This window comes from Mixophyes fleayi, chromosome 7, assembly GCF_038048845.1.
Source record: "Mixophyes fleayi isolate aMixFle1 chromosome 7, aMixFle1.hap1, whole genome shotgun sequence".
In the NCBI taxonomy this organism is placed as follows: Eukaryota; Metazoa; Chordata; class Amphibia; order Anura; family Limnodynastidae; genus Mixophyes; species Mixophyes fleayi.
Window position 1 is genome coordinate 133,487,734 of NC_134408.1, and position 13,911 is coordinate 133,501,644.

At 40.6% G+C, this 13,911-nt stretch overlaps 1 protein-coding gene across 9 annotated transcripts in view; it reads right to left on the reverse strand.

Annotated features, from left to right (window-relative positions):
• PKP4 (plakophilin 4) overlaps positions 1-13,911 on the reverse strand; it is a 115,797-nt gene that overhangs the window by 35,691 nt on the left and 66,195 nt on the right. For 8 of the 9 annotated variants that reach the window (XM_075180835.1, XM_075180827.1, XM_075180828.1 and 5 more), the window contains 3 exons: positions 13,346-13,537; positions 7,763-7,979; positions 2,128-2,260 (listed from right to left, as the gene is read on the reverse strand). In XM_075180835.1, the coding sequence (XP_075036936.1) occupies positions 2,128-2,260; positions 7,763-7,979; positions 13,346-13,537 (542 nt within the window). The remainder of the gene's footprint in view (positions 1-2,127; positions 2,261-7,762; positions 7,980-13,345; positions 13,538-13,911) is intronic. The other variant, XM_075180830.1, reaches the window with a different exon arrangement.

A 13,911-nucleotide genomic window follows, 5' to 3' on the forward strand; every position in this document is an offset into this window, starting at 1 on the left:
AAAAAAAAAAGGTGTGCTTTTGTTTTATTTATTTTTTAACATAAATCACTGTGGCAGGCTATACAAAGAATGTTATCTACCATTTCCCTTGCTTTATTCTCCAGGCGGCTATTAATGATTTATAAGTCTGTATAGTGCCATGTGACTACCATGGCAACCACAGTCACATGACATAGTGAGCAGAGGCGCTTTGGAATGTCACTCTGAGCTCTGTCTACACTGTGATATTGTCCCCTTCTTCTACCCCCTCACATGACATACTGAGAGCAGAGTGTGTGCGCACAACTGGCTGCCATCCCTCCAGGAAGATTTAAAAAAGTTGACAATGATTTGTAGAGAAATGACAAGTAGATGCATGCTTAGAAATGTACTTACCTTTCTACTTATAGAAAGCAGATTGCAGCTCTAACTTCCACAGTAAAGTGGTCGTCTATACTGGACAACCAATTCTTACTCAAATATTAATATTAACCCCCACATATAGCAGATACAGGGTGATTAAGCTCTGAAGACGCTACAAGGAAAGTTCTCTTGCAGTTCATATCTCTCTAAGAGGAGGTGACTGGAAGAGTTCAGGGCAATTACTCTTAAACACCACTTCTAGTTCTCTCTCTAGTTGTAATATACATAGCTGGGAAACTCAGACCTTGAGAATTTGGCAATACATGACTCTCTTTGCCACGATAGACTGAACATGTCCGCATGGTGTCACTAAACTGGGCAAGATCAAAGAATGCCAGCTAATTCTGCATCGTTTCTATCCCACAGCTGGGCTCCAACACACAGCACAAGGGGAAAGAGCTTTTATTTCTTGTAGTTTTCTGAAATCATCAGCCCCTCTGTGTTGAACAAATAACATCCACAGAACACACAATTTAATATGAGCCTATATTTATTTCAGTGGGAGAAAAAAAAAAAGAAAAAGACAGAAATTTGTTCAAAGAGAAAATGTGGGGTATTCCATTGGCTGTGTTACTGTAAAAACTAATGCGGCCTCCGCACTATTACCGTTAGCACGGTAAAGAGCGCTTAAATACCGTTATTACGGTAATTTCAACGCTGGCATTTTGCTTGCAGCTCCCTGAGCCGCGAGCAGAAAGCCGGGTTGATTTTGCCATAACAACGTTAATAGAGTTATCGTGTCGCCAATCTGGGTGGAATTGAATTCCCCTCAATGGATGGTTCATTGCAATTCCTTTATAAGCGTTTGACTAGAAAGTCCCAAGATTATCTACAGTACAAGAGACGTCAAATCTTGTGTGTTCCAAGGGGTAAAATCCTTTGTTGGTCTATGATTTTAGACACTAACATTCTAAATGTTCCTCTGTGCAAATTTCAGAGTTGTAGGCATCATTACACCGTTGATGCTGGTGTAAATTCTGCATGTATTCTTATAGCAGGAAACAGATCATCTTCTCAATAACAATTCTTCCTTTATACTGCCTGAATGTGACTCTTATTCAAGGACAGAAAAATTGCTGTAATTGTGACTTTAAAACACAATTACTGCTAGAGGGGAAAATGCTCTTTATCGATACAGTTTATTTTGTATAGATTTTGAGGAGTTTTTTTTTTGCGCATGTTAAAAGCTGGCGTTTTTATGAAAGATCAGCCTCCAATAATAGCAGTCGGGGCCCTCACATAACCTGTGACACATACAAACTCAAGACTGAAATATTGATAAAACGTATTTATACATCACACTATTAAGTAGCTTATGGTCTCAGTCGGTGTACTCGAAGTGAAGGTAGCAATTTTGTAGGCTCAGCTGGCATTCATGAGAATGGAGCCCGACAATTCACTAGGAACTTAGTGGTATCCGTAGCTTCTAGTGAAATTATTAAATATTACTTCAGCCAACAAAATGGCCCCCTCCACACTACGATACGTAACTAACAGGCAAACTTTAGATGGTATTTTATTACAGATATACTTAGATGGCACTTCGTTACAGATATACTTTAGATGGTACTTTGTTGCAGATATTAAAAGAAATCTGTTTGTTTCTAATCCTAACAATACCACAGCCAGGAAGCTCCATTTTCTCTCAGAACCAGACACAACTAAACAAGATGCGAGATAAATGCATATTTGTGTGTTTATAGCAACAAGGAGTTAAAGTCCTACCTCGATTTTGATTTTATGATCTCCGAAGCACAGATGCTGCAGATAGGCCGCTGCATTTGCTTGCACAGACGGGAAGTGATGTTGAAGCATATGAATTACCTCAGGTAATTCAGGGTCGCGCCACGCAAACTCCCTGTAATAGAAATAACCGTTATTTTTCTTAGCTACACATAAGCACAAGTATTCCAAAATGCTACCACTGAAAGGTAGGTCACACAATTGTAATTCATTCCATGCGAGGGCGTCCAGAGCGAGGAGAGGAAAGTACGGAGTCATATATGCAAAGCGGTTGTTTCGCTCAATCGCCCAATAAGCAGATCTTCATATGTGTGGTCAACCTGAGTCTTATGCCCCCACAATAAGTGTCTGTCCTCCTCTTCCTTGCACCTCACACGATCATAGCTTCCAGTAAGAAAAAGAGCAGTTGACAATTCTGTTTGTTACTACTTTATCCAGGAACTTTTACTGACTACTTGTATATAGAGATTTATGACTACTCCGAAAAGTTATTTTTAAGAGGCGTCAGCAAAGACGTGGATTTCTGTACTCCAAAAAGTACAAAACAGTGGAGAGAGGAAGGAAATAGACAATTACACAAAAAACTATTAAAAAAAAACAAACAAATAGCCAAAGTAGACTAAAAATGCCACTAAACAGAATATAAACGTTACTTCATATAAAAGAGTTTATATTAACACTAATTTCTTTGGATATTTTTCAGCAGTTTCAGAAGTGAAGGTATTATAAGCTATCATTGTGTTGAAGATTGTATGGATGTTATTAGTAGCGTGCTTAATTAAAATAATTGGTATATAAGGTCTAACTGTGTTTTAAAATGAATAGAGGCACAATGTCCCACACAATGTCTATCTTACGAAGAAACAAACTACAAGGGAGCTTATGACGACAAAAAAATAAAAATAAAAAAATAAAAATTTGTCTGGCACATAATAAATGACCTGCTTACACAAAATGTATCGTTCTTTCGGCCACCATAGCACAAATCTCAGAGGGTTGAATATCAAAAATCAATTGTGTGCTAATCATATTACGCCTGAGGGATTCACGGAACAGAACCTGAAGGCAGAGATGAGACTTTCTGCAGATCTGGTGTTTTACTGGGAGACGAGGCATGCAGCAGGTCGATAGACCCAGCAAACACCAGCTCAGATGAGATCAAAGCAAGATTCATAATATATACAAACAGCAGATAATAAGTATTTTGTCGTTTGCATTGTTACCTGTCAACTTGCCAGCGTCTTGTTGGAACACGAAAGGAGTACATGAGAAACCCTGGTATAACACTACCAAACTTTGCTGTGAAACTAACAAGTGCCAGTTCCAAGGCGCCAACAACTGTGCCAACTTAAGTAAACCAACAGGTACAGCTTGCAAATAACTTACTGCGACATCATAAACTGTCATTGTGCCATGTTTATTAATAGAACATAACCAAATTAGAATAGGGAACAGTTAAAAAAAAATATACCGTTGTATAATGTCTTTAATATGGACACTACATTTTATTATAACTACAGATACTTGAAATAGATCTTTTGCCTGAAATAGTCTGCTGAAATTCAGAACCACTGTAGCTCCAATGGGAGATTATGAATAACTCCCCTTCTATATGTTTGAAACAACGGTTAATTTGTGAACTGCACAATGTTTTTCTATAGTTAGTTACAGTTGTTGCTAAAAAATGTAAACCGTTTACAACCACTCTGTCAAATGGCAGCAACAGTTTATTTCTCAGTTTTCAAGAGGTAATTTCAGGCAGGAGGTCCTACTTCAAGTATCAGAAGTCATTCAAATAAACGATAGTACAGAGCATAGTAATTCCAATTATAAAACATCACTTTTGGGTGGCATTACACTGTAAAGCGGTCCCTTCACCTACACACTTGGAGAGGAGAGGGGGGGGGGGGGTGCAAGCATTTTGTACGATGAACCAAAATCCAGTCCCTAGCGAATTGATGTGATGCATTCTCATGATTATTAATATAGCTCAGAATATGTCAGCCTTGTTTGTGTGTAGGTAGGTACATGTTTATATTTGAGATAACATTGTGCTAAGGTTCACAATTCAGCCTATAGGTGGCACTGTTCCCAGTGTATATGGCTACCATGGCTGAGGAATCAATACGAGTACTATGTATATATAACCTTTGCCATTTTTCTCTTTTTTTATTTTAGAATGAGGCAGCTTCAGTTCCTATTTATGCATAAGAATTTACTACAATATGGTTATTTGCCCTTAACCAGTTAATGTTTTGCTGAACATTTTTCAAATACAGCAAAAACAACCACACCTCTCCTAAGTATAGTTTATAGTCTTTAACTACCAGAATGGTTTGCTGAATGCGCCTTTCTCCTTTGTACAATTTGGCACTGACCATTAAAATAGTTCTGGAACAAGAAGACCATTTTTAGAACACATTTGCTAAATGCTAAAGTTTTTTTGTTATTCACATCACAAACAAAAAGAGGAGACAGGCGACATTCCGCAGTCAAGACACACTGCATCAGATTTCAAATGGATCACCCCCCCCCCCATCTGAACATGTAAGAGGTGACCTGCACCCTAAATCAAGCCCTTGCCAATAGCTGAAAATTGAAGATAATCTGTCAATTACAGCTGGAATTATCCAGCTACCGAAACGTCTTTGCATTGGATGCCTCGGAAGAATCTGACAGATGAGAGACAAAACAAAAATGATAATATACCGGAGTACTGCTAAAATGACAGGGGAAGTGCCAAGGTGATTATTAAGGATTTAGCAGACATTTATTTTGTCACTTAGGTAATATTAGAAAGAAGAGGTCTGTTGGCGAGAAAAACACAGCACAAAATCTTCTTGTCCAACCACTTGGAAACTACTATCGTTATTATAGTAATGGTACTCCAGCCTTTCATCTCCGTTAAAGCAGCGCACTATATCTATACATCTGGTTGGTATAAAGCTCTCTATAACATAAGACAAGTCAGCACACCACAGTATTCCTGCATCAGATGCACAGAAGTCTCAGACCACAGCTCTTTGCTCCAGTTGATAGTAATAGGTTTGGATTGACCACATTGCTGGCTTAGACCCCTCAACTTCAAACTTACCTACTTATGAATAGGCCAAGCTGATATACACTGGGCTACTGGTAAGATTGTAATGCTTTGATTGGCTACGGGCTGTTCTAATCCCGCCCATCTTATCTTCTCATGTCCATGTTAATACTATGACCACAGACAAACGCATGGAAGATTCTCTCTTATTTAGTACTGAGGGCAGAATTATTGTAATACAAGAAAAAAAATATTATTTAACCATCTCCTGACTCATGTTTAATTTTAATTTGCAAATTAGGATTTAGATTTGGCAGAATGAGAGAATGGGGAGGCCAGGAGCCATACTAATATCTAGGTATATAATTAACCCACATCTTTCCTGAGGAATCTATATACAGGGTGATTCAAAAGTCGCAGTACACCCTTTTATTTCAAAAACCCTACAGGAAATTGGGAAACCTGAATACTCCAGTAAGGTATGGGTGACGTGGTCTATCTTTTACGGTATGTACCAAACATGGGCGCCATCTTGAAATCGGCCAATCGACCCAATTCCTGTAGAGTTTTTGAAATAAAAGGGTGTAATGCGACTTTTGAATCACCCTGTAGATTGTACAGTATAACATACGTCCCAGCAACCTTATGAAAAGCATACAGAAAATAAAAGAATTGCCATGATGGCCTATAGTTCAAACACATGCTCACCCACCCCCAAAAAACAAAAACATTATTTAGGTAGGGGTTAGGCCAGCTGTCATTTTTCACTATGGTACGGAAGCAGAAGTTGCTCAGATCAGTTTATAGGTTCTCAGCAGGTGCTTGAATGGGGGTTATCCAGAAGTGAAAAAAATAGATGCTTCTCCAGTGCGGTGTCCCCCCCTCCACCCCAAGGACAGCACTGGAGAAGCATCAGGAGATTGCAAAGGAAGAGACATCATTATCGGGATCGGCTCCATCGTCCCCAGAGAGGTTACGACTGGGGTTCGGACTACATAGGACACACCGCAGTGCAATGATCCACATACTACCTGTAATGACACATACTCAGAGCCTAATGTAGAGGCATAAAAGGTGACAGACTATCCACCATAACAGCCCGGTATAACCAGGAAAAGAACCAGTGTGTTAGGCCGTGTTATTGGGATTAGGTACAAGTGCTTAAAAGAACTGTAATTGGCTAGAGATGGACCCAGCTTGGCCGCCAATCAGAGAGGTGCATTATTCTAGTATTTACCTAACATAACAAACATATTTACGTAATTACAACCAGCATAATTATGTTATATATCACCCTATATATGGTGCTGTGTGATAATAAAGTGTAACTACAGCTAATGCACCTAATTGATCTGTGAAGTGTTTAGATAGACAGTTATAGATAAAGTGATAATAGTGTGTGAAAGTGATGATCATGTATTGCTACAACCCATGTTGACATTAGAATTGATTGAGCCTTCTCGAGATTCATTGATCTCTGATGTATTAGATGCACTGAACCCTTATGTGTGTTATGTCCTTTACCATCACCATTTCAATCACATAAATGTTCCATTTGGTCTTATCCCAAACTGAATACTCGGATTTGTGTTGGGGGATACAGACAGGTGGGTAAGGGACCCGCGACAAGCAGAGCCCAGACTGGGTGGAGGCACAGAATACAGACGGTGAGTGGAGGCAACATATTAACATCCCTGGTACATTTCTGTCCACAGGTTACATCAATACCCAACAGTCATTAACCCAATGGCCAAATTCACAAAATCTGTCTAATACCAGAACAAGACGACTTAATATTTATATACATATATGGGATCTATTATCCTGAACGCTCAGGGCTTCTTGTCTATCAGATAAGCGTTTTTCTGCCATTTGGGGAACCAAGCCTAATATCTACCTGTCTTTCTGCACCTGCATCCCTTATTATTACATTCTTATGTCTAGCTCCTCATAGTGTAGGAAGACACGTGGTGACCATATATGTTGCGTATGACAAATCACTAAGTAGCAGCAATATTGGATTCCCTTGTTCCTCTCTGGTTTTCAGAATTTTCTAGAGAACGTAAGAAATTCAATATAAAATATGCCTTAAATTATGTGAAAATGCAGATGTTAAAAATAAAACAACTTAAATATAAAGCCGATGACATAAGAACTAAACCCCAAAATTGCAATTTTCAGGTTTGAACCACAAAAGGTAAAAACACGTTGTCAGTGCTAGCGAGACATCCACTGCAGTATATACACAGTAACATATTATGTCTCCCACTCCATTACAAACTACTGGAGTTTCTCCCACATCTTTAGGTTAGTGTTCTTATACCGGATACAGGTACAAAATAAAACCTAATGCAGTGTTTTGAGCTGCTGTGACATCATCTGCCTATTCCTATTATCTGCCACTTATCCTGTGTTTGCTGTTACAGAAGCACCTTAACCCCTTAACATGGCAAGAGAGGGGTATTATTTAGCTCAGCAATAGACACATATTAGTGACCTTACTTGTGCCTTTAGCTACATTTATAAATCACACAATAAAGGACATGAAGATAGATCTGGTGAATGACCTCTACTTGCCTGGGGTCTTTCTGTATGCTGTCAATTGACGGGGACCTTGTTGTACCATCATCCACCTGGGCAGCTTGCGGCATCCTGTTGTACCCGCTCTCTGAGACCCGGTATGGCATTGATCTGTATGGCTCTGCATAGGTAGCTGCAGTGTTGAGAGGATAATTATTTCTTTGGTATGTAAGAGTGTTACGTTGACTCAATGTCCTTTGCAGATTACCCGACCCTAGCAAAATAAAACAATAAGATCATGCCAGCCCTCCAAAAATAAGATACCCGCTTTGAATGTTACAATGAACGCTGACACCAATTACCCAAAACAAACAGGACAGGAATACGCAATGCTCAATATTAGGACATGGGTGATGGAGATGATAGCTAGTCAATAAAGCTCTATACCAAGGTACCGTAACTGGACACAGGAGATGGGGGAGAGGGGGGTGTAACAGCTGGAGGAATACAGGATAACCAGGTAACACATTACAGGATTAATAGGCTAATGTAACAAGTTAGGTTGTTGCATGCAGACGGACATAATGTGTGTGTCGCCCGTAGTAAGTACTGCCCAGGATGAAGTGTTATTATGTAACATTGTGAATGACAAGTGCTAGTTTTACCTCCGACTTCCATGTCTCTACACCTGCAAGTAGGGGGCCTGGCTGCTCCCATCACTTGCTCACAATTTACCAGATCCTTTATTACGTTTATCCTCACATAAAGCCACATGGGCGCCTTTGAAACATGAAACACAGTCTGTCTTCTTGTGTTAAAAACATTAAACGGACAACAAATGTAAACTTTTATTCCCCTCCAGTATTACAATGGCATGGCCATCTTTATTTGTAAAGTGCTAAAATGTCAAATGATCAAATTCCTCTCATCTGTATAGATTGCCACTGGCATTAGGAAGGGGCAGGAATCAACTGACAGAACCAATCCCCCACCCCACCTGCCTTCCCCAAAAAAATGCAATTGAAAGGTAAGGCTTGGTGCAAGCAGAGTGATCGCTGTCAATATTAGGTGACTGGCTCAATGCCTCTACTTGTGTCCCCTAATGAGGGATGTGTGTGAGGATAATTCAATAGATTACTATGGGGTCGGCTGGTGAGTGCGGTTATGTTCCATCCACAATAACAGGTCCCCGTAGAGTCTGGAAGTGGATTCTGCCCGGGTACAGAAGTGATCTGGTTGTTCAGCGAGCAGCAGGACCAGTACGTGTGAATCCTCCATAACAAATTACGGAACAATAAACTGTTACGTATCATAAAATAACAGGATTTGGATTCCGAACCACGGCCTTATCTGTGTGGAGTTTGTTTGTTCTCCCCGTGTTTGCGTGGGTTTCCTCCGGGTGCTCCGGTTTCCTCCCACACTCCAAAAAACATACTGGTAGGTTAATTGGCTTCTGACAAAATTATCCATAGTCTGTATTTGTGTGTTAGGGAATTTAGACTGTAAGCTCCAATGAGGTGGGGCAGGGACTGATGTGAGTGACAAATATTCTCTGTACAGCGCTGCAGAATTGGTGGCGCTATATGCATAAACAATAATATTAAAAATAATTCATGCCAGCACTCCATGGTATGGTCAGGCTGAATTACCTTGGGTGAGGTAAAGCCGAAAAATAAAACAGGTTAATTGCCCCTCACTTCATCCCAGTTTTCATAGCAAAATGATGTGCCTTTTTCTTAAAATCTCACACTCCCTCGCCTCCCCGCTGCCAATGACCGCCGCCTTACCTCCCCACTGCCTTTGACTACCGTCACCCCTACCTACTGCCAATGATCGCCACCACACCTCCCTACTGATTACCTTTTCCCATTCCCACCCTCAGGATCTTTCCTGTGCAGCTCCCCAACCTCTGGAACGCACACCCAGCCCAATTCGACTATTCATCAGTCTCCAAGCGCTCATCTCTTTACTCAAGCCTACTAGTCGTCCTCCTAACTCTCCCACCTCTACTCCCCCACTCAGTATCTTCCTCTGTGTCCACCCCTCCCCTCTAGAATGTAAGCTCTCACGAACAGGGCCTTCTCACCTAGAGTTTTCCTTATGGGATTATATAACTTTGCAGGATGCAATTACGTAATTATGTATTTTTGTTAACTGTGTATTATGTATTTGTTGACTGTAATTAATTTTGCCGTTTCTTCAAACAACAAATGATAACCAATAAAATCCAGAAGGATAGAAAATGAAAATATACAGGGCCAAATAACTCTTTTATAAATGTAAACTGGAGTTGTAATTGATAAGCTGTTATAAAACGTATGGGTCAAGATGGATCATACTTCAATGTATCCAACGCCATACACCGGGCAACCACTAAGTAACACTTGAACTTGGGAGGCCAGTAAGACCGCAATATGTTATACCTTTTACATTGTAATAGAACACAATATTAGGCTACAGCTTCGGCTTACACTGACAGGCGCGTATTACCATCACACCTAATGGAGGTTTAATAGGGAAGGTTATTTGCATAAGGTCAGGGAGGTTAATGGGAGGGCTGTCTCTGACAAGTTACAAGATGGACTGGGTTGCCAGAAGGGGCCATTTATGGAGCATGGGCACAAGCAGCGGTCAGGGATCAGCACACAGAAGAAAAGATAAACCTTTATTTTTTTTAATGACCATGTCATATCTGAGCAACTCAACTATAACTCCCCACGTTATTAAAAGGGAAGAAGTTCAGCAAAGCCGCATTTATTCCACAATTTTTATTATGCAGTAAAAGTGACTTCTCGCTTATTATGAATCTCAGGGCTGTATATATTCAGAAGATTAAAAAGAGGATGAGCAAGTACGTGGGACCCCGGTTTGAGAGTTTGGGTCATAACCACAGTATATAAATGTAGATGTCAGACGAAGACAATATATCATAAAAAAGGAAAAACGAGCTGCAATTAATTCTTTATGCAGGGCTATGTGCTTATACTGCCAAGTCTATGCCAGGTCCACAGACCGTCCAATCCCCCTCCTAAGCAGATTAGAGAGTCTGGACACAATGCATGGTGGGTAGTTAGGGGGGGGTTATGTCTGGGAAATGTCAGAGTAAAACCTGTGCTGTGTTAAGCTGGGTACACACTACACAGTTTTCGTCCAATAATCGGCTCAAACAGCCGACATACGACCGCTCGTTCAAAAGTCGGGTCAGTGTGTGCAGTGACACGATGTTCGAAAGTCTGCCCAAATGGACGATTATCGCCTCATTTGGTTGGTCGTACCGTTTAATATTTTCATTCCAATCTCGTTTCCGCTGTGTAGTGTGTATAAACTTCCAACCGATCCACAACAGTGAGTACGAAATTACAGTCATTGCTCATGAAAACATGGCTGTAAAAAGTCGCTAAAGGGACGTCCGCTCTACCTTTTATCGTCCTAAACAAGGCTAGTGTGTATGCAGTCCATGGACCGAGCGATCAGACCATCGATCGCATGTAAAATCACTCGGCATAAAAAGTTGGTCGAAATTTCTGTAGTGTACCCAGCAAGTAGGCAACCTATGACTCTGCAGTTGTTGTAGAACAAAACAAAGCCCACCTCCGTCTGCACAACTATGTACCGCTTTTCCTTAAGCTACACACCCCAACCTGATAGCCAAGGCCCTTGTAGAATTAAAATTTGTGTTTAAACAGAAATGTTACATGTATATAGATAGCCATTTTAATTACATGTTCCTGTCTTATTATTGTATCTGCATGTGTGGTTTCCTTTACTCAGTCTCGATTGCTTTTTGCTATGCCACAAACAGGCACTCAGTATTCTCACTAATGCTGGCCACACATACAGCAAAACTGTCTGCGATATCCAGCTATTGGCCCAACACTGCAGCATCTGTGGCCTCAAAGCAAACGTACTGTCCGATAAGAGTCTGATTGAAATCCATGACTTGGGGGAATTCATCACCTGACATGTACCGCTGGACATCACAATGAGGTCTGACTACGCTAATTTCTGGTTACTTGAGGTACCTGAACATCGCCGATTGTCCGGTGCACCTCTATGGGGTGCAAGGAAAATAAATAGATCGGGACGATACTTTTCCGCAGAGTGCGTTCACGACTTTACGTTCTGGAAGCACTCAGCGCCACATCGCAGGGAATTTAATTCCACCCCTAAAATAAGGCCTAGCTGATCTTGTACACACAGAGGTTTTCACACTCTGATTTCACATAAATAAAGCAGAGATTAATGTTAACTCCATGTTACTGCTACAGGCACTGCCCTATATTTAAAAGTGTGTTTTCATGATACTGTCCCTTTAAAGTGCATCTCAAATTGGCATCATTAAGATTACTCTCCTGACAAATTACTGTCTACTATTTCAATTGCTAAACCAACAGCCGAATTCCTCAGCCTTAGCAATACTGCAGTGGAAGAAATTCCAAGTTCACTCAAAGTTTTGTGCTGTAGAATTGTACGAGTTTTATATACACCAGGGAGTCTTGTCAACACTGTATTGTTTTCATGTCCATCAAACCATTAGCTTAAATCATTTACTACAGGGCTCTCATTTAATCAGTGTCGGTTGATTTACTGGCCGCATGGTAATTGTTTGATACAAAAGGTCCAGTACAAATTACTTTTGTGCAGTGTAACATGGTCACATCTCATGTATAAGGCACATTCATCATCCCGTAGCCGGCTCCTGCGCTTCCATCAATGTCATAGGTTACAGACATACAGCTTTATACAGCCCAAAAGAAATCCACTAAGCATTGATTAATTAATCCTTGTCTGCATCAATTCACATGTACCCCCCCCCCCCCCTCTCCCCCAGAGATAAACATATACAAAAACTACAATCTTGCTCTTGTTTTTAAAGGTACACTAACCTTATTTTTAATTTCAAGTACAATGAAAACCAGGGAAATAAAACACATCAAGTTGGAGGGAAGGGCAAATTAGTGTGAAAATTATATTTAGATGTTGGAAATTAAATTTCCACTATAATTACTTATACAATATCCCTTTATTGTTCATTTCACTGGCTGCTGGAACTAATAGCACAAGGAGCTTTGGGTGCAAATACATAGACCTGAAAATGCCTGGTGGGCAAAGTGCATTTATATGTTTTATTTTATTCATGAGAAAGGACAGTCTTAGTTCATTGTCTGCGTATTTATGCCGTGAAATCAATTTTTGCGTTTTAACGGCAATAATTGAAACAAGCAAAGAATCTACCCTTCTGGTGATGCATTAATACCAAACAGAGTTTACACACTCAAGAGAAATTTAGCTTGTTCATTGCTGGACTTGCACCCCCCAAACCTTGTTATACCCAAAGCAGCAGCCTTCCTGCCTAACAGTAGTCCGAGTAGTCATGTTTTTTAAAATGTATAAATGATCTTTACCTCTGCTTTTTAGAACAAGCCCCATACCAAAACTTCAATGTTACCCCACATTAAGGCCCCTGCACCACGGTAATTTATCCTGGACTCCTCAGACTGGAGCTCCCACCTGTGCTCCCTGGAGGCAGTAAGTGTTGTTGGAGAACATAAAAGGGTCTTCAGACGGATACATTATTCTACTGCAGGCAGCAGTACAAAACAAGTGGATTTCAAGAAACCACAAGAGTCAAATACCCACCTGACCCAGTGCGGTAAATAGCAGTCTGTGAACCTTGCCGCAGCTCGATGGTTCCGTGGTTTGCATTCCGGTACACTGGGCTGTAATATGTTCTGCCCTCATATATCGGCGTGATCTGCAGGTCGGGGGATACAGCTGAACGCAGGTCTTGGCCTAGCTGGCTGTGCTGACTCGCATAAGAGCTTCTTAGCCCTGAAAGTGAAGCAGACAGAAATCAGCAACTTAAGTGGCAAAGTTACGTTTTATAAAGGAGGGGTAAAAATACAACATTATCAATGTCTTGCAACATAAGAAGGCAATTTCAATGCTAGACAAACTGGGAAAAAAAGTGTACCTGCCCCCCTACAAAAAGTAGAGGCACCCGTTTTTTGTTTTTTTTTAGCTGAAACAATCTTCACGATTTTGTAGCCTATCCATTCAGTAGGAATTAGTGACATCACTAAGGCATAAGCAATATTCACGATTAGGTAACCTATCCATTCAGTAGGAATTAGTGAGATCACTAAGGCATACGCAATATTCACGATTGGGTAACCTATCCATTCACTAGGAACTGATGGACATCC